Source organism: Cupressus sempervirens, chromosome 10, assembly GCF_028749045.1.
Source record: "Cupressus sempervirens isolate cs-2001-9-10 chromosome 10, ASM2874904v1, whole genome shotgun sequence".
Taxonomy (NCBI): Eukaryota; Viridiplantae; Streptophyta; class Pinopsida; order Cupressales; family Cupressaceae; genus Cupressus; species Cupressus sempervirens.
Genome location: NC_143127.1, coordinates 481,809,535 through 481,828,677, shown reverse-complemented (window position 1 = coordinate 481,828,677; position 19,143 = coordinate 481,809,535). Strand labels below are relative to the sequence as shown.

At 39.5% G+C, this 19,143-nt stretch overlaps 1 protein-coding gene across 4 annotated transcripts in view; it reads left to right on the top strand.

Moving 5' to 3' along the window:
- The window catches only part of LOC149534774 (uncharacterized), a 154,531-nt gene that overhangs the window by 72,749 nt on the left and 62,639 nt on the right, over positions 1–19,143 (top strand). For 2 of the 4 annotated variants that reach the window (XM_089803534.1, XM_089803537.1), the window contains 2 exons: positions 6,893–6,977; positions 7,091–7,155. The exons of 1 other annotated variant lie outside the window; for it this stretch is intronic. In XM_089803534.1, coding sequence (XP_089659660.1) covers positions 6,893–6,977; positions 7,091–7,155 — 150 coding nt within the window. Of the gene's footprint in view, positions 1–6,892; positions 6,978–7,090; positions 7,174–19,143 lie in introns of those variants that run through there. One more of the 4 variants, XM_089803535.1, reaches the window with a different exon arrangement.

Below are 19,143 nucleotides of genomic sequence, written 5' to 3'. Positions count from 1 at the left end.
TCCATTTGCCTTCTACAACTTCTAATGGGGTTGACACAACTCCTAACAGGGATGGAATCTCCTAATAGGGACCATCCAGTCCAAATGCTTCAATAAAAGAGGCACGATCCAATGTGGATAGAATAGTTCCATCCCTTTTGTGGAATGATTTGGTGGCTGGATTATATGATTTGATCAAGGCCTTTACCAAATCAACGTCCACAAAGACCTCTGGAAAGATGTATTTCATTGGCTCCTAACAGAGTCCATTCTCTAACAAGGAATATTTATATTAATACATCATTTTTTGGGTACCATCCCCACCAAGGTTTTCCCTCTGGTTAAGGGTTTCCCTAGCTAACATATCTGGTGTTATTGTGTATGAGTATCTTGTTATTGTTGCTGGTTATATTATTCACATGCTTAAAGGTTAATAAGGTGGATAAGTGTTTCAATAGTTGGAATATTGGTGGACTTTACTTTCTAACAACCTATTCATATAGTCTATGTGTTGCAGCTCTAAATTTAGTTGAAAATCTTGAGCTCTTCCATTCTAAGCCAAAGTTTTTCACGTGGCATTGTGTTAAATATCTTTTTAAAGTTAGAAAAGTAGTAAAAGGCCTCCTCACCCTGTGTGTTCCAACTTTTTTCAACCAAGAATCTTTGTGTAACCCCATGGTCAACAGTGGAGTGCTTTGGTTTGAACCCTGCCTGCCCCTGAGCTTTTTATCTTCTGATTCAACCCACTTGCTGATCTTGCATTTCCCCATGCTACTAAAGAGATTTCCCAAGAGGGGATTAATCATAGCAGTGTGATAATTTGATGGATTGTTTATGTCACTACTTTTGTGGAGAGGTATAACCATGTTAGTTGCCTAGTTTTCAGGGAACCCCACTTTAACGACATCATTAAAGATGTGATAAATATGAAGTGCCAAGATATCACTGCCCCATTTTAGATGTTCAGCTTGCAGCCCATCAATGTCTTGGGCCTCCCCCCTGCCCAAGATGAGTTTATATTGTTTGTATATAATGAAATTGTAAATTCCATAATTAGAGCTTTTGGCCACATAAAAATGGCAAAATAAAATTAAAACTGGAGTTATACTTAAGAACAAGCTATCACTGCCCCATTTTAGATGTTCAGCTTGCACCCCATCTATTTCTTGGGTTTTTCCCTTGCCCAAGATGAGTTTATATAGTTGTTATATCATGAAATTGTAAATTTCGTAATTAGAATTTTTGGCCACTTAAAAATGGCGAAATAAAATTAAAATTGGAGTTATACTAATATATATCATGCTAACTTCATTTGGCGTTGATTACATCACCAATAACATGCAAAATGCACTCCAAAATGTGCCCCATAAACCCGGAATGTAGTTATCCAATAGTTGAAAAAAAAAGATCCAATGAGCTTGCAACTTGATTGTAATGCATGAAGGAAAGAATTTCTTTTTGGGTATACAACTGGTTGAGGGCCTAGAGAATGCCAAAAACGACCTAAACACATGGTCTACAACCCCAAAATCATGACTTTTCAAGAAAAAAGTGATTTTGCACAATTTGGGCTCTCCATTTCAAAAAAAATCTAGACCATGGCCTGCCTTTGATGACAAACAAAGATCAATATATGAACAAATGAAATGCCAAAACAACACTTAGTGTTGAGGAAGAACACCCAAAACTGCTTCTCGGAATGTCTTAGTTATCTTGATTCTCATTAACTTCTTCAAATCCGGAAGTTTCAGGAACTACTAATGAACTTGTTGAAAGGATGTGAGCTTGGTTCCAACCTTTTGTATTTCTTTTGTATCAGCCATTATCTCCCTAATATCTTCCTTCGCATTAAACGTCCTTTCAATGTCTTCTTTTGTGTTTACATTGGCCAAAGTCCTACTGGTAAGGTGTGCTTGGATTTGTTCTATTAGCAAGTGGAGCATTCTCATATGTAATGGAGAATGTCATTCTTAAAGCCCTTCCAAGCAAAATTTTCCCGATTTGTCTACATGTCTTTGATATCTCGAGTGTCCAACCAAGTGTGAGTTGTGCATCTCTTTTAGAATTTTTTCCTTTATCTTGGACTCAGGTACCAAAGAGATTGTGCCCTTTTTGTAAATATGATCGTCAACGACTTGTATCTATCATCTTGAACTTGACCGTCCGTTAGTTAGCATGCGTATGTGTTCTTGGAGTATTCAACCAACATATGTGCCTTCCAATCCGCCTAAATTTGAAAGGAACAAATGGCAAGCCTTCTTGACAAGGCATTGACCACCACATTATTTTTACCTTGCATGCTGAATATCAAAAATCAAATGCCTAGATTTTTCTCACCCGCCCCTGTTGCCGTTTGTTCAAATCTCTGTGTCTCAAGAAACATCTGAGCTTATTGTGATCTATCCGCACGAAAAACTTGGCTCTGATGAGGTACTATTGAAACTTCGTTAGTGCGTACATGATAGAAAACATCTCGTTGTTGAAGATTCAGTACAACTACTCCGCTCTTGAGAGCTTCCGTCTCTCGAATGCAATGGGTTGATGGTCTTGTATCAACACCACCCCAATACCTTCTACCAATGTGTTGCGCTCCATGATAAAGGCTCAAGTGAAGTCAAGTAGTGCTAGAACCAGATAGGAACTGATGGCTTCCTTCAACTTGTTGAAATTGTGCTATGTCTACTTACTCTAATGGAAATATCCCTTCTTCATTAGATCTGTCAGTGATACACTGAGTTGTGAGAATCCCTTCACAAACCTTCTGTAATAATTGCACAATCCAAAGAATTGACGTAGATCTGAGAGATTCTTAGGAGGTGGCTAGTTCAAAATTGCTTGAATTTTCTCCTAGTGTACTTGAAACCTTCAATATTGATGACGTGTCCCAAATACAATATCTCTGTCATTCCAAACTCACATTTGAATTTTTTGGAGAATAATGATTGTGACTCCATGATTCTTAGAACCTCATCTAAATGTCTCAAATGTTTCTCCCACATCTTGCTATAGATGAGTGTCATTAAAGGACACCAGTAGGAACATCCACAATTGGTTGTTGAAAATGTAATTCATGCACGGCTGAAAGTTGATCAGAGCATTTTTCAACCCAAAAGGCATGACCAAAAACTCATAGTGTTCGTAGTGACAATGGAAGGCTGTATTCTCTATGTCTCGCTCCCTCAAATGGATGTGATGGTAGCCAGATAGGAGGTCTTTTTGGAAAACTAGACTACGCCATTTAATTTGTTCAACAACTTGTCAATCCTAGGGATGGGGTACATATTTTTGATAGTCTTCTTGTTCAACACACGGTAGTCTACACACATCCAGAGGGATCTGTCTTTTTTCTTTATGAGTACTACTGACAATGCAAATGGGCTAGAATTGTGCTTGAACCATCCCATGCCGAGGAGCTCTTGGATTGTTTTTTGTATCTCATCTATGAACTTCTTAGGATGATGGTAAGGTGTGGTAATGACAGGCTTGGCTCCTTCCTCTAGCTCTATGGTGTGCTTAAAGCCACAGTGTGAAGGTATGCCTAGTGGGATATTGGAGAAAACCATGCTATGTTTGTCCAACATTGTCTCAAGCTCAACATCGTCATGTCTAAAGATGGCCTCCATCTTTTGCGCCAAGATATCCTTTGGCTTTCGTTCACCATTCCCCTTAGCACTACCTTTTTGCCATCCACTTCGAAGGAGAATTCCATCTGCTTGAAGCCCTTGGGTGTATTCATCAAGTGTCTCCATCCACTATATGCTCAGTATAACCTCTGTCATCTAGATCTACCACAAAGAAGTCTTCTATTACTATGTAGTTTCCCATGGTAATACTTAGTTGCGGGACCAAATGGGTACATGACAAGAGGTTTCCTCTTGCCACCTTAACCTCAAACCCTTGGTGTGTCTTTGTATGCAAACCCCTTTGGTTCATAAGTCACAAGTTGATGAAGTTGAGTGTGGCCCCACTATCAAGCATGCCCACAACTCGCTGTCCTTGGTGAGTACTCCATACCCAAAATACCATGCACCTCGAAAACTAGTGCAGTGATGACACCTCTGCAACACACCTGCAACAATCTTCTTTGAGTGGTTTATGTTAACCTCCTTGGAAGCTTGCTGACCTTCTCTGCTAGTTTCGTGTTCTTCAGGCTCTTCCTCACCATCGGGCATCACCTCAATGTAATGGATTTTTCCTTTGCCCAAACATTAGTGCCCTAGTTTCTATGACTCCATATAGTTAAAACAATTTTTTTTCCTCCCAAGCTTATGTTGGGTGGCCTCATCCAAAGATGACTTCTTTGGTTGAGGTTTGTGATCTTTTTCCTTTGCAGCAAGGGGTGGCTTAGGGTGTGAATAACTCTTGGAAGGAGAGGATGCTGCCATGTCATGTGCCTTCTCGATTTCCACGCTGTGTGCTAGGGTTAAAAACATAGATACACTACCCTGGGAGATAGGGGAATGATGAAATGGGGGGACAAGTTTCTAGGACGAGGGGACAAAGGGGCCTTAATTTGGGGATGGTGGGGGGACGACGGGGATATTGTGGCAGGGGGCAGTTGTACATACTATACATATGGTACTTAAAATGCTAATTATGAAAATATGTATTGCAATATAAGATATAAAGATGTAAAAGAGTAAATATTTGAACATTGCATTGAATTGGAACATCGAACATTGAACATAAATAATTGAATCAGCAAATAGTCAACACTGGGACATCCCTCCATCCTCGGCGGAGGTGGTAGAATTTGGTGGTGCCACTGGGGCCGGAGGAACGAAGTCCCCAAGTCCCCAGTGCATCTTCATCTCTGGGATGTGGGGATAAAAAGGGGGGACATGCCCCCATGTTACTATTGTTAAAAACCTTGACCCAACCTTTCAAGGGTTCAGTCAATCCATCCATAAACAACACAACCAGTCTCCTCTCTGAAATGTCTCTAACCAACACTGACAGTCTCTGAAATTTTGTGATGTAGTGACTTGATCAGGATTAAAGGTGACCATCTCATAGTGCCACCATTCATGATTGACTCCTTCAAGGTGTAGTGTTGCGAATTTGATTGCCTCTTCTTTGGGCATTAGGTTGAGTTGGAAGTAGGTATCCACTTTTTGTACCCATGCTCATGTTGATGCATACCCAGACCCATCAATGGATGATTAATTAATTTTGCCAATTTTTTGTTTGATATCATTGTAATGGCCATGCCTCCTAGAATATCTCATCCGCAAATCCACATAATCCTTAAAGGGTAGTTATGCTTCAAACTCGACATCAAACCAATTTTGCTTGAACTTATCTTGCATTCCCAAGAACATGGGCTCTTGCTCTCTACATTGTTCATGTCTTCGAGCAAATGTCGACATCGTTGGCAATATGTGGGAGCACTCTATGTGAGGAATCTTATTTAAAAAATTACCACCGTGATCATTGTGTCCTCCATTTTTTCTTCCTTCTGCCAAAAGTCAAAGAATTTTGCCAATTGTTTGTTCTCCCTTTGGTAAGGTATCATCGAGTTGTTCGTTCACCAAAGTTCCATCAAAATGTCCTCTTGTTAGCTTTTGTAGAAGTGTTATCATTTCGATGCTTGATTCACACAACCTGTTCTTTTGATTGGGATCTTGTTTGCGTCTAATGTTAACCAATAGGCTAGCAAGACCATTGTCTTTGATACCACTGTAATGTTCCCGATGCCCTCCTAGTCATATGAACCATATCACTGAGGTGTACAGTAGGCTAAGAATGCAAGGTGGTTTCATAGTATTGCTATGGTCCTGTAGTGATACCAGCTAAAACTATATAGTCAAGCTAGATGAAAGCCAACTTATGACAGATGGTCCATGCAGTAGGTGAATGTCACATGTGGAAAGTAATCTGTATGGTGAGGGAAATAGTCTTGTGTATGGAGTAAGTATGGTGGGGAAATAATTAACCCGTATGGTGAGTGGAATCCATGTACGATGAGGTTGGATGTTGAGGATCAAGCTACTTAGCCTATACAACCATCCTTCTAATCTAGCGTATAGTTTAAAGCCCGTATGGAGTCAATGTGTCTTCCTTTTGCGGGTTATTCAAACGCCAATTCCCTTGACATGAACTCAAGTATACATAGGAACACAAAACAATGATTCGTAAGTTGGAAGATGCAAGAGGAAATTGTATCAATAATGATTGCACTTTTGATAATAATAATCTCGAACAGAGGGCAAGTAGAATACACTGAGGAGTTGACTTCCATCTAAATTGTGAATGCCAAGTAGGAAGGATCTTTCACCTTTGAAATGGAAGACAAGATGAGCCTCTAACTAGAGTTTGCATGTAGAAATAAAAATCCAAATCGTATACCTACCACTACAACAAACTCAGTCATATATCTAGCTTTGGGAAAACTTCTTGAAGGATTACAAATGATATGCCAATATGACCCCAACACACCAAATAAAAAAAAAAAAAAAGGGCCTGAGATTTATAATTAATTGTTGGGGCCAAACATAAAAAAATTGTTAAATTAATTTATTCAATGATGTTGGGGACATCACAAATACGAAAGAGAAATAATGGTGTTAATATGAAGTTATGAAGATACAAATATCCTTGATGATGGTTCTATGAGTGTAAATTCAATTTTTGACATATATTTCACACTAAACCATGTAAAAAGATGCATTAAAAGAGTCTTTAGTACCCTGAAGATGAAAGTATCCAAATCCAAGTAAATCCAACATGCCCTAAATAAAACCGCAATAGTGAGAATCCATTTTATGTATTTCCATGTTGTGATTACTTTATTAGTTTTATTATTGGAAATAAATAATCTTTGCAATTGTTCTATTTTATATATTAGAAGCAAACTATTTTCCATAAATATGGATCATTTCTTTGTCTTTGAGGCCCGAATAATGTTTTGTAGGTGATTGGTGCATCTGATGAGCAACTTGATGTGTTTGAGGAAGTGTGGTGTGTCATTTTAATAAACTCGGGTCACATATCAAAAGGTAAAAAAATACCATATAGTATTCATTTGAACACTATCTATTTTCTTCATTTGAGATATGTATTTTTGGTTTGAATTTCATTAACTATTGCTTGTTTTGTTGGATATTTGCAGCAATACAAGCTTTGGAACGAAGGGTAGAAATAAGGAGTGGAGTCCCCTTTACATGGCGTTTATTGGTAAGAAATGGGTTTTGATGGGAAAACTATAGCAACAAAAAATCTTATGAAATTTTTACTATTCCTCTACAACCTCATTGAACTAGATTGCCATAGTAGAAAAATAAAAGTAATATTACTTTGTATTTTTATGTTTGTGGAAAGTGGTTGGGAGGGGTGTGTAGGGGTGTATGAAAGAGAATTGGAGCTATAAGTCTACAATTTTAAATTGGCAATTCGTTTCTTTTATGAATGTAAAGAACTATGCACATTTCTTACTTGTGACCTACTTTTATGTAGGCTGAAGGGCATAAAAGCATACTTTATTTTATAGCATTATAAAATAAAATATGTAGCATACTAGGATCGAATGAAAACTGAGGTAATAAATGAAAAGATACATACCTAGGAGAGTGTAATGTCCACATTTTACAAAAAAATGATTTCTAAGCAATTAGTGTAGTTTTTGAGTTTTCCCATAAGCTTCTTGGTGAGTTAAGGAGAACTCCAAAGTTCTTGGAATGCTTAGGGTGTTGGGCATAGATTATGTTGGTGGGAGTGAGCTTAGTTTGTAACTTTGTAATGATTTGTTGCTCGGCTACCCCTTTGGAACATAATCTATAATGTTCTGTTGTTCGGCTACCCCTCTAGGACGGATCTGTAAAAGTATAAACTTGATGAATGCCGGGATCAACTTGCCCTCCTGCACACGGAAGGAGGCTTGAAAGAGGTTGTATAGAATGAGGCCGTACAGTAGCTGCTAGGAGGCCGGTGAATTGATGGCCATACGGTAAGGTTGCTGGCGTATGGTGGGGAGAATGGATAGCCAGTTAGGCCGTACGGTAGTCCGTACAGGAAGTAGCAGAGTGGTAAGACTATTGGGAGGGGGGGGGGGGTCAAGAGGCCGTACGTTTGATCTTGATGGCCATATAGTAGTCTTGGGACACAATGGATGAGGCCATATGGGATATGTGTGAAGGTCATACAGTATATTTGTGGAGGTCGTACGATTAGTTTGGAGGTAGTACGACTTAGCTTGGAGTCCGTATGGGTGTGTAATGGTAGTTACACAGAGTGTTGTGAATAGCGAATGGGGTATGGAAGAAAGAATGACTATAGATCTGCACTTTAAACTATTAATCCTGAATTCATCAGATAATGCCAAACAAGAATGGAGATTTGAACACAAACAACCTTTAATTAATATTTGCCACAAGATGGTGCTCCGATTTGCCAGATTTGAGCGAAGTCTTACAAGCAACGAAATAGGGTGAGGGTTGAATCCCAGTGAAATCAGACAAGCCAAGTAGGAAAGATCTTTCACTTCCGAAATGACGAACAACAGAGAATGCCAAGAAGAATTCATAGTACAAAGAAATAATCCAAATTGCATACCTATGACTACCTACAAGTCGTGCTTAAATACCCGTAGGGAAAACTTTCCAAGGGCGTACAAAGATAGCCGATGGCTACACTTACCTATGGAAACAAAACTAAAATGGGTTTGAGATATTTTAAATCAATCGGCCCATTAACAAAGATTTGATTAATAATCTATTCTATGACATGAATATTACAGTCCTCCCGTTCCAAATTTTGCTTGTCCTCAAGCAAACGCAATGCCGCATGCTGTAGAATGTGCTCGCCTTCTCAGGTTGCGTCGTCCAATGGCAAGTGTTTCTAGCGTACCAAATATTCCTTCACCATTCGGTTTCATAGGGTCTTCTTACGTACTTCAATAATCTCGGCTGGTTCCAATATGAGCTTTCCTTCTTTATTGAGTGGTGGAAGGTTTGAAGCTACCATGACGTTTTGTCCCACGGCTTTCTTCAGGCAAGGAACATGAAAAACGTTATGAATACGGCTACCCTCCGGAAGTTCCAGCTCGAAGGCGACTTATCGATGCGGTGAACTACGCAATAAGGGCCATAAAATCCTGGCTTTAGGTTTTTTCTTCCCTTTTCCTTAAATGAAGATTGTCAGTATGGCTGGAGCATGAGGTAGACCAAGTCTCCTACTTCGAAAACCCTTTCTATTCGGTGTCTGTTGGTGTACATCTTTTGTTGATTTTATGCCTGTTGTAAGTTTTTCTTTAGGTATCTTAAGATGTCTTGTCCCTCCTGAAGTCCCTCGCCCTTGGTGCGTGACTGTCTCCTAGAACTGTGTCTATGAAGGACAGGGGTTCATGCTTGTATAGAGCTTTGAATGGTGCCTATGAAGGAAAGGGGTTCATGCTTGTATAGAGCTTTGAATGGTGCCATCCCAATGGATGTGGTATGTGGTATTGTAACAATATTCCCCTAGGTATATCCATTTGACCCATTCCTGTTGTTATGCCGAAACGTAGTTCCGAAGGTAACCTTCAAACCACTTGTTCACAATCTCCATTTGTCCGTCTGTCTGAGGGTGGTAACTAGTACTTGGTGACAATTCTGTCTCTGCCAATTGAAACAATTTTATCCAAAAGATATTGATAAATCGCCCATCTCGATCACTGACAATGTTTTAGGGTAACCTGTGTAGACGAAAGATTTCTTTAAAAAACAAATTGGCGACTTGTGCGGTCTGAAAATCTGAGGGGATGGTGAAGAAATGCGTGTACTTTTTCAGTCTGTCAATCACCACGAAGATACAATCCTTTCTGTTCACCTTAGAAAGTCCAGTTATGAAATCCATTGAGATACTTTTCCACTTTTGTTCTAGAATTGGCAGAGGTTGTAGTAACCCGACGGGTAGAGTATGTTCGGATTTGTTCTGCTGGCAGACCGCACACTCTCTTACATACTGCAATACATCTCCTTTAAGGCCTTTCCATGAAAACCTCTCCCTGAGATGTCTATAAGTTTCAGGGAGCCCGAGTGTTCGACCAAGGAAGAGTCATGTACCTCCTTCAAGATTTTCTGCTTCAATTTGGATTCTGACACTAAATATATCTGATTCTTATAGTAAATGATGTCATCCACCACTTTATACCGATCATCCTGGGTGTTGCCATCCATTAGCTCACAGGCCAATGTGTTTTTGGAATATTCTACCAACAAATGTGCTTTTCAATCAGCCTAAATTTGGGTCAGTAAGCAGATGGCAAGTTTCTTGGATAGAGCATCTGCAACCACATTGTTTTTTCCTTTCACATATTCAATGTCAAAATCAAAAACCTAAACCTTGCTTACCCACTTTTGTTGCCTCTCGTTCAAGTCCTGTTGCTCCAGAAAATATCTCAAACTGTTGTGATCCGTACAAACGACAAATTTGACACCCACGAGATATTGCCAGAACTTGGTTAGTGCATGTATGATGGCCAACATCTCGTTGTCATAAATGGAATATAAGCATTCTATTTGCGTAAGCTTTCTGCTCTCATAGGCTATGGGGTGTCTATCTTGCATCAGTACTGCGCCAATGCCTTCTTCGGATGCGTTGCACTCCAGAATGAAAGGTTGAGTGAAGTCAGGTAATGCAAGTACGGGACAAGTGCTCATTGCCTCTTTCAGCTTATCGAAAGTGACTTGCACCTTTTTCATTCTCCTGGAAAGAACCATTCCTTGTCAGATCTGTTAAGGGTGTGTTGAGCTGAGAGAATCCTTTAACAAACCGTTGGTAGTAACTGTACAGTCTGAAAAATCCTTGCAATTTTGTGAGTGATTTTGGGGGAGGCCAATCAAGAATAGCCTAAATCTTCTCTAGATGAACTTGAACTCCATATTTACTGACAACATGCCTTAGGTACAATATTTCTATCATATTGAATTTGCACTTGGATTGCTTGGCGAACAAAGATTGATCCTTCATGATCCTTGGGACTTCATCTAGATGCTTCAGGGGCTCTTCCCATCTCCTACTATAAATAAGAATATTATCAAAAAATACCAATAAGTACTTACGCAATTGTTTGTTGAAGATGCGATTCATGCATGATTCGAACGTAGCAGGTGTGCTTGTTAATTCAAACGGCATGACTAAGAACTCATAATGCCTGTAGTGACAATGAAAGACTATTTTTTCTACGTCTTCCTCCCTCATGTGGATCTTATGGTATTTGTAACGGAGATCTATTTTCGAAAAATAGACTACGCCATGTAATTCATCTAGTGACTCATCTATGATATCTATTCTTTATTGTTTTTTTGTTCAATGCACAACAGTCCACACACATGCGAATCGTCCTATCCTTCTTTTTGACCAATACCATCGATAACGCGAAGGGGCTAGAATTGGGATAGATCCATCCTTTTTCCAACAGTTTTTCGATCTCATCTTTGAATTTCTTGGGATGACAGTAGGGTGTGGTTATGACCGGCTTGGCTCTTGCTTCCAACTCAATAGTATGTTCAAACCCTCGATGAGGCGGTATGCCAGGAGGAATGTCTATAAAAACTTTATCATGTTCACTCAAAATATTTTGGAGATCATCATCTTGGGGAGGTGTTTGTTGCCCTTTTATAGGTTCTGTCGAGACAAAACAATGTACACCCCAAGCAACGTCATCACGCCGAAAAATTGCCTCCATCCGATGTGTAGAAACTTCCTTCGGACCCTCATTTGCCATTCCGCGGGGAACAACCTTTTTTCCATCAACAACAAAAGTGAAGTCCATCCATTTGAAGCTTTGAGTGTATTCATCAAGTGTCTCCATCCATTGTATTCCCATAATGATCTCCATATCATCAAGGTCCACTATGAAGAAATCCTCCATCACCGTGTGATTCGCCATTGTGATACTTAGATTAGGAACAAGGTGTGTGCGTGGTAGAAGAGTCCCTTTGACAACCTTCACCTGGAATCCTACGTGCGTCTTCGTAGGTAGACCTCTTCGCTTTACCAGAGATGAGTTTATGAAGTTTAGAGTAGCTCTGCTATCAAGCATCACTATAACCCTTTGTCCTTGAAGGGTTCCCCGTACACGAAATAACGTGCACCTCGGGCTACCGGCTAGGGTGATAGTTCCTCTGCATCATACTAGTACTGCAATTCTCTCCGTACAGTTGAAACTTGAAACTAACCATTCTAGTGTCCTCGTGAGGTTGGTTGTCTTTGGAGGGTATATCTTCCTGTTCGTCCTCATCATCGGATGCAACCTCATTGTAGTGGATTTTTCTTTTCCCGAGGCATCTGTGCCTAGGTTCCCATGGTCCTTTACAGTTGAAACATAATTTCTTCCTTCGGAGCTCTTGTTTAGTAGCTTCGTCCAATGATAGCTTCCTTGGTGGAGGTTTGTTATCTTTGTCCCTCGGAAACACTGACAGTTTGGAATGCGAGTAACTTTGTTAGGATGATATTGTTGATGATGCCATATTCCTTGCCTTCTTAATGGCCTCCGACAGGGTGGTAGGATTGAACCCTTTTACCCAACCCTTCAACTGTTTTGTCAATCCGTCCATGAAGAGAACAATCTATTTTCTTTCAAAAATGTTTGTGACCGAAATAAAGAGTTTCTGAAATTTCACAATGTACTTGTCAACCGATCCAGTTTGCCTCAGTTGTGCCAAATTTTTCAAATTGAGTTCCGGATCTTTACCGTCAAATCAATCTATCAATCTCTCAATTAATTCTTCATAGGTATTTATTTGATCATGAGTGTGATGGTGCCGTGTTGCCACCATTTATGCGCAACTCCCTCCAAGTGTAAGGCTGCAAATTTAATTACTTCTTCTTCTGGCATGGTATTAAGCTGGAAGTATCTGCTTTCATTACCCATGCTTGCGTAAATATGGATCCAGATCCGGTAAATGGTGACAGATTTACTTTATTCAACTTCCTCCTGAGATCATCATTAAAATATCCTCTATTTCTGCCTCATGAATATCTCATTCTCAGATCTGCATAATGTTTGTAGGATATATCTTCCTCTAAATTTGCATTTTTCTAGTTTTCTCTTAGCTGTTCTTGCATTTCTTTAAAGGTCGGTTGCTTCCCTCTGGGTGGTGCCTCTATTCGTGGGAGAAAAGACGGCATGGAAGGTCGAGAGCGTGCTTGATGAGGGTTTGCTTTACCCGACATCAAGTCCGCGCTGTGACCATTTTGTTCACCGGATATTTTATTATCTGCCAACTTCTTGAGAATCTCTTCCATTAGTCACTGAGTATCATTGATCTGTGCCTGATTCCTCTCAAGTTTTTCAGTAGTGCCATGACTTCAGCAGCTGTGGGTTTTGGTTTGGCAGCCATTCTATCAACGGAATGGGTTCTTTTCTTCCAGCTATAAACTCTCATTCACTGTCCACAGGCTGGTAGGATTTAAGCTCTGATACCACTGTAATGTTTTGTTGTTCGGCTGCCCCTTTGGAATAGAATCTGTAATGTTCCGTTGTTTGGCTACCCCTTTGGAATAGATTTCTACAAGTATAAACCCGACGAATGCTGGGATAAACTTGCCCTATTGCACACGAAAGGAGGCCTGAAAGAGTTCATACGGAATGAGGCCGAACAGTAGCTACTAGGAGGTTGGCAAATCGATGGTTGTATGGAAGGTCGCTGGCCATATGGTGGGGAGAATGGACAGCTAGTTAGGCCGTACGGTCGTCCATATAGGAAGTAGCAGTGTGGTAAGACTGTTGAGGGGGTGTGTCAGGAGGCCGTATGGTTGATCTTGATGGATGTACAATAGCCTTGGGACATAGTGGATGAGGCCGTACGGGATATGTGTGAAGGCCGTACGATATATCTGTGGAGGCCGTACGATATATTTGTGGAGGTCGTACAACTTAGCTTGGAGGCCATACGGGTGTGTAATGGTAGTTGCACAGAGTGTTGTGAGCAACAAATGGGGTAGGGAAGAAAGAATGACTACATGATCTGCACTTTAAACTATTATTGCCGAATTCATTAGAGAATGCCAAACAAGAATGGAGATTTGAACACAAACAACCTTTAATTAATATTTGCCACAAGATGGTGCTCCGATTTGCTAGATCTGAGCAAAGTTTTACAAGCGATGGAATAGGGTGAGGGTTGAATCGCACCAAAATCGGACAAGCCACATAGGGAAAATCTTTCACTTCCAAAATGGCGAACAACAGAGAATCCCAACAGGAATTTGTAGTACAAAGGAATAATCCAAATTGCATACCTATGAGTACCTACAAGCCATTGGGAAAACTTTCCGAGGGTGTACAAAGAGAGCCGACGGCTACATTTACTTACGGAAACAAAACTAAAACAAAAATTTGATTAATAATCTATTTTATGACGGGAATATTACACTGTTGGTCTTGGCGAGCCTTGTATCATTTTTAGAATTAATTTCTTGCTTCTTGGAAGTTCTCCAAACTTCTTGGAGTATGCAAATATTAGTAAGACACTTGGTTTCTTCGAAATGTTATTATATTACTTTGTGATTATTTTAGCATAATCAAAATCGCATGGTTACGTTGTTTTGGTAATGTTTGTGACCACGATAAATTAGTGAGTAGTTAATTATTTATATTCTTAAATTGTCTAATGTTGAAATATTAAGGGCTAGTGTAAAAGCTCATTAGGAAGGTGCTAAGTTGTGTTTCGAGTTTTAACTCCTACTGAAAGGGGCCTTTTCACATGATATATTATTATTATTATTCAAAAGGTCATTTTGGAAGATAATAGAACTATTATTTTCAAAATATTGTCATTTCTCTCTAGATGAGTTATAAATAGAAGTTGGAACCCTATTATGGCAGGTTGTAACTTATTTGTGACCAAGAATCGACAAAGTTAATATTGTTGAAGTTATGTCGTTCAATTGTGTGTTGTTTCATTCCATTTGTTCGGTTGGATAACTTTTCATGGGATCCTTCGTCTCGAATTGCATCGTGGTATTAGAATTTAGAATGCAAGTTTGCAATCTTTTGAGAGAGTGCCTAGATTGTTGAATTGATGTGGCCTACAAGAAACTTACACCATAAAGCTGACTATGAGGCATTTGCAAGGTGTGGTTATACACTAATCGCCGACTTCAGGCATTTTGTGTCACATCCCAGGGAGAGATATAATTCCCTTTTTTGGGTTTACCCTAATTTCTCCCTAGATTCACATTCCATTAAAATAAGAATGTGAGATGTTTAGTGATATAACTTTATCGATTTAAATTTCTTTTGACAAGATGTATCTTGATGTGGGTCCTACAATCACCAAATAAGGAACAAGTGCACACACACACACCAATTGGCTATATTATTAGTGTAATATAATCTTCCTTAAATATTACAAATTGATATTAGAAAGAGATATAAAGTTGTAAACTAGGGATTAGGTAACAATATAATGTGTAGTTTGGTTTTATGAAAGAAACTCATTTATCACATTTAATCTCCATATGGACTGCCCTCACAGATAGTGCCTTTGTATGATGTAGCCCATGCCCATTCCACTGTAGGCCTTATCCCCTTGCCTTTGTATGATGTAGCTCATGCCCATTCCACTGCAGGGCTTATCCCTTGCCTTTGTATGATGTAGCATGACCTATTCCACTATAGGGATTGTCTATCTTGTGAGGCATTAGTCGAGAGTGATAACAAATAAGAACACACGAGTATACCCTTCATCATATAAGCATTTATTGCAAACAGAAAATATAGAGCCTAGTTACGATGATGATGTTTTATAGCTAACAGTTTGTAATGTCCTCGTTCTTTTAGCCACTTGATGGAGTTCTTAGCCTTTCATTCTTTGAAGGCTAAGAGGAGAGAGAAACAAGGGATAAATCAATTAATTGTAAGGTTATCAATAATATGAGTATTAAAAGATAACCTTATACTTAATTAATGTTAAAACAATAAAATAACATGTCTCTAGAAGGATTCACCTCTTCATGTTCCTAGAAGCTTCTCCTTATGTTTCTAGAAGCTTCTTGAAGGACCCACTTCCTCATGTCTCTAGAAGATTCTTGAAGGATCCACCTCCTCATGTTCCTAGAAGCGTCTCCTTATGTTTCTAGAAGCTTCTTGAATGACCCACCTCCTCATGTCTCTAGAAGCTTCTTATGATTTTAGAAGCTTCTTGAAGGATCCACCTCCTCATGTTCCTAGAAGCTTCTCCATACGTTTCTAGAATCTTCTTGGAGGACCCACCCCCTCATGTCTCTAGAAGCTTCTTGAATGATCCACTTCCTCAATGTTCCTAGAAGCTTCTTGGAGGATCTGCCTTCTCTTGGAGAAAAAGTATAAATGGGGGGGGGGAGGGCAATTAAGATTTTGAATAATCGAGTTCTTGATGATTGCTTTGATATGTTCATTTGTGGAGCCAAGGGTTTCTACAAAGCTACATCATTAGTCATTGGGAACGATCACTCCCTTTGATAAGCATAATCGAGGTGGTGAAAAAACCTCTGAAGGGTTGCAACTGTTTGGGTGAGAGATATTCAATCTTTCACATTGGTATAATTATGTTCAGATTTCGTGGAGATCAACTTGGTATGAGAGAGCTTCAAAAGAACATTCCTTTGTAAGCCAATCTAATCTTGGCCATCACTCAATGATTGTAATCAGTCATTTGCATTTTCATTCTAATACAATGTTTAGATGTTTTTGAAGAATTTTGTGAGCATTTTTATTGTTACCATTTGAAGTAAGCATATTAGAAGCAATTTGCAAGATATCCCTTTGTGTAGAGTTTTTAATAAGGTCAAAAATCATAAAATTGGAATAAGAATTAGTAAGGGATATTACATTAGAGCCAACTTCCTGCCATCCTATGATTTAGCCAATCGATGAGTGAGAAAGAAATCAGCTACTATAGTTGAGAACAAAGAAGGCAGCAGTACAACACTCCACTAGTACCAGAGAAAAGCACACTTTCAGGGGCAATTAGGGGAAAGAACATGGTAGAAGAGCAAAGACTTTAAGCTCAAGCAAAGATACAAAGGCTGAAAGGAAATGTGATACAATGCTTGACATTATGTCATGCTTATTGGAAAAAATGTAACAGCAATTAACTTAGTATCAACAGGCACCACATCACAACAATAAAGGGGAAAGAACTGTTCAAAGTGCTACAATTATTAGAGGATCAACCTCCAGATCGCTCTTTCCTACCTTCACACCAAGAGAAGAACAACACACTGCAACATTTGTACCTTTTGGTGATGAAGCAAGGCAAGCCTATTTGATGAGTATAACACATTATCTCCTAATTTGAGAGAGCAATGGACCTTTGATCAGTTCACGAATCAAAGCAATAAGAAGGAAGAAATGAACAACATGCTCCAACAAGAACAAATTATCAACAAGCTCTTAGTAAGATTACATTAACCCCTTTTGATGGAAGAAACAAGTGTACAACTAGGTCATGGGTACAAAAACTTGATAACTGCCTTTCATTGAGATCAATCCCTGAAGAAGATGCCATCAAATTTGCGAAACTACACTTGGAGTGAGGTGCTCATGAATGGTGGTACCATGGGTTGGTCACTCTTGGTCATAATCTCCTTATGACTTATGATGAATTCACTAATAGATCGGTTGAGAGATTTGATGTTAAGGATCCTGAAGTGAGTTTCTGAGAGTTGGCACAATTAAAGCAACATGGAACTCTTGAAACATATGTTGCTGATTTTCAGTGGTTATCAAACTATGTTTTCGGATATTAGTGAGAGGTGATTGGTGGTCTTGTTCACTAAGCTGTTGATGGAGCCCTTGAAGGGATGGCTCAAATTCTTTCATCCACCAACACTACAACAAGCAACAAGAAAGGCACAAGGTATGGAACTTGCAACACCTTCCAGCAAGTTCTCATTAAAGGGATCTATGGTCTACCTCATATCAGGACAACAAAAACTTTCCCAAGAAGGAAGATATGACAAAAGGGAAATCAGCCTTTCCATTAGACGATGAGAAACTTAATGATTTGAGGAGAAATAAGTTGTGCTTCTATTGCAAAGGGACTTATGATGCGAATCATGTAATGTTCCAAAATAACCCCGAGCTGCAAATACCAGGTTGGCCATACAGATATGTTACTTGGAAGGACGATTTTTCTCAATGAATGATGTGGGAGAGGAGGCCGTATGGCTAAAGTGTATGCTATGTTGAAGACAAGGGAAGATGTAGTCCGTACGGTACCCAGAAGTGACGATACTTTAGTTTAGAAGCCGTACAAAATGAGAAGGATGGCCGTATGGATGGTAGTTAGCTGTACGGATGCTTGATGAGGCCGTATGGTATGGAAAAATACCAAGCCGTACAGTGTTTGTATCAGGCTGTATGGTGGGAGGAATATATATGTCGTATAGTGAGTAAGGAGAGTATGGGGTTGATAATAGAGGCCATACGGCAAAGGATACTAGCCGTTCAGTGGAAATAATGAAGAGTATGAAGGAATAAGAGACCGTACATTTAGGAGTTAGCTGTACAAAAGAAGATGAGAGCCCACACGAATGGGTTTACGCATCCAACATAGAAGGCGATCTGATTCATACACAAACACAATAGCTGTTGATAAAACACACTTGAATGTGAATAATAATAATTGCCGAAAGATATTACTCCGATTTGCCAGATCCAAGCAACAAAATACATGCAACAACGGAATAGGGTGAGGGTTGAAATCCACCAAAACTGCATGAGCCAAATAGGGAAGATCTTTCACTTCCGAAATGGCGACAATCCCGAACTCCAATAGGAATTCGCAGTACAGAGAAATATAATCCAGAAGCATACCTAAGACTTCCTACAAACCCTGCTTAAATACCCATCAGGAAACCATTCCGAGGGTGTACAAAGATAGCCGACAACAACACAAACTTCAAACACAAAAATAAAAATGGGACCGAGATAAATTAAATCAATTGGCCCGTTACAAAGTTTTAATTAAATACATTTATTTTATGACAAGGACATTACAGTCCTCCCGTCCCAAAATTTGCTTGTCCTCAAGCAAATGTAGTGCCGGATGCTGGAGAATGTGCTCGCCTTCCCATGTTGCATCATCCAATGGTAGGTGTCGCCAGCGTACCAAGTATTCCTTCATAGTGTGGTTCCGTAAGGTCTTTTCACGTACTTCGAAGATCTCAACAAGTTCCAAAATGAGCTTTCCTTCG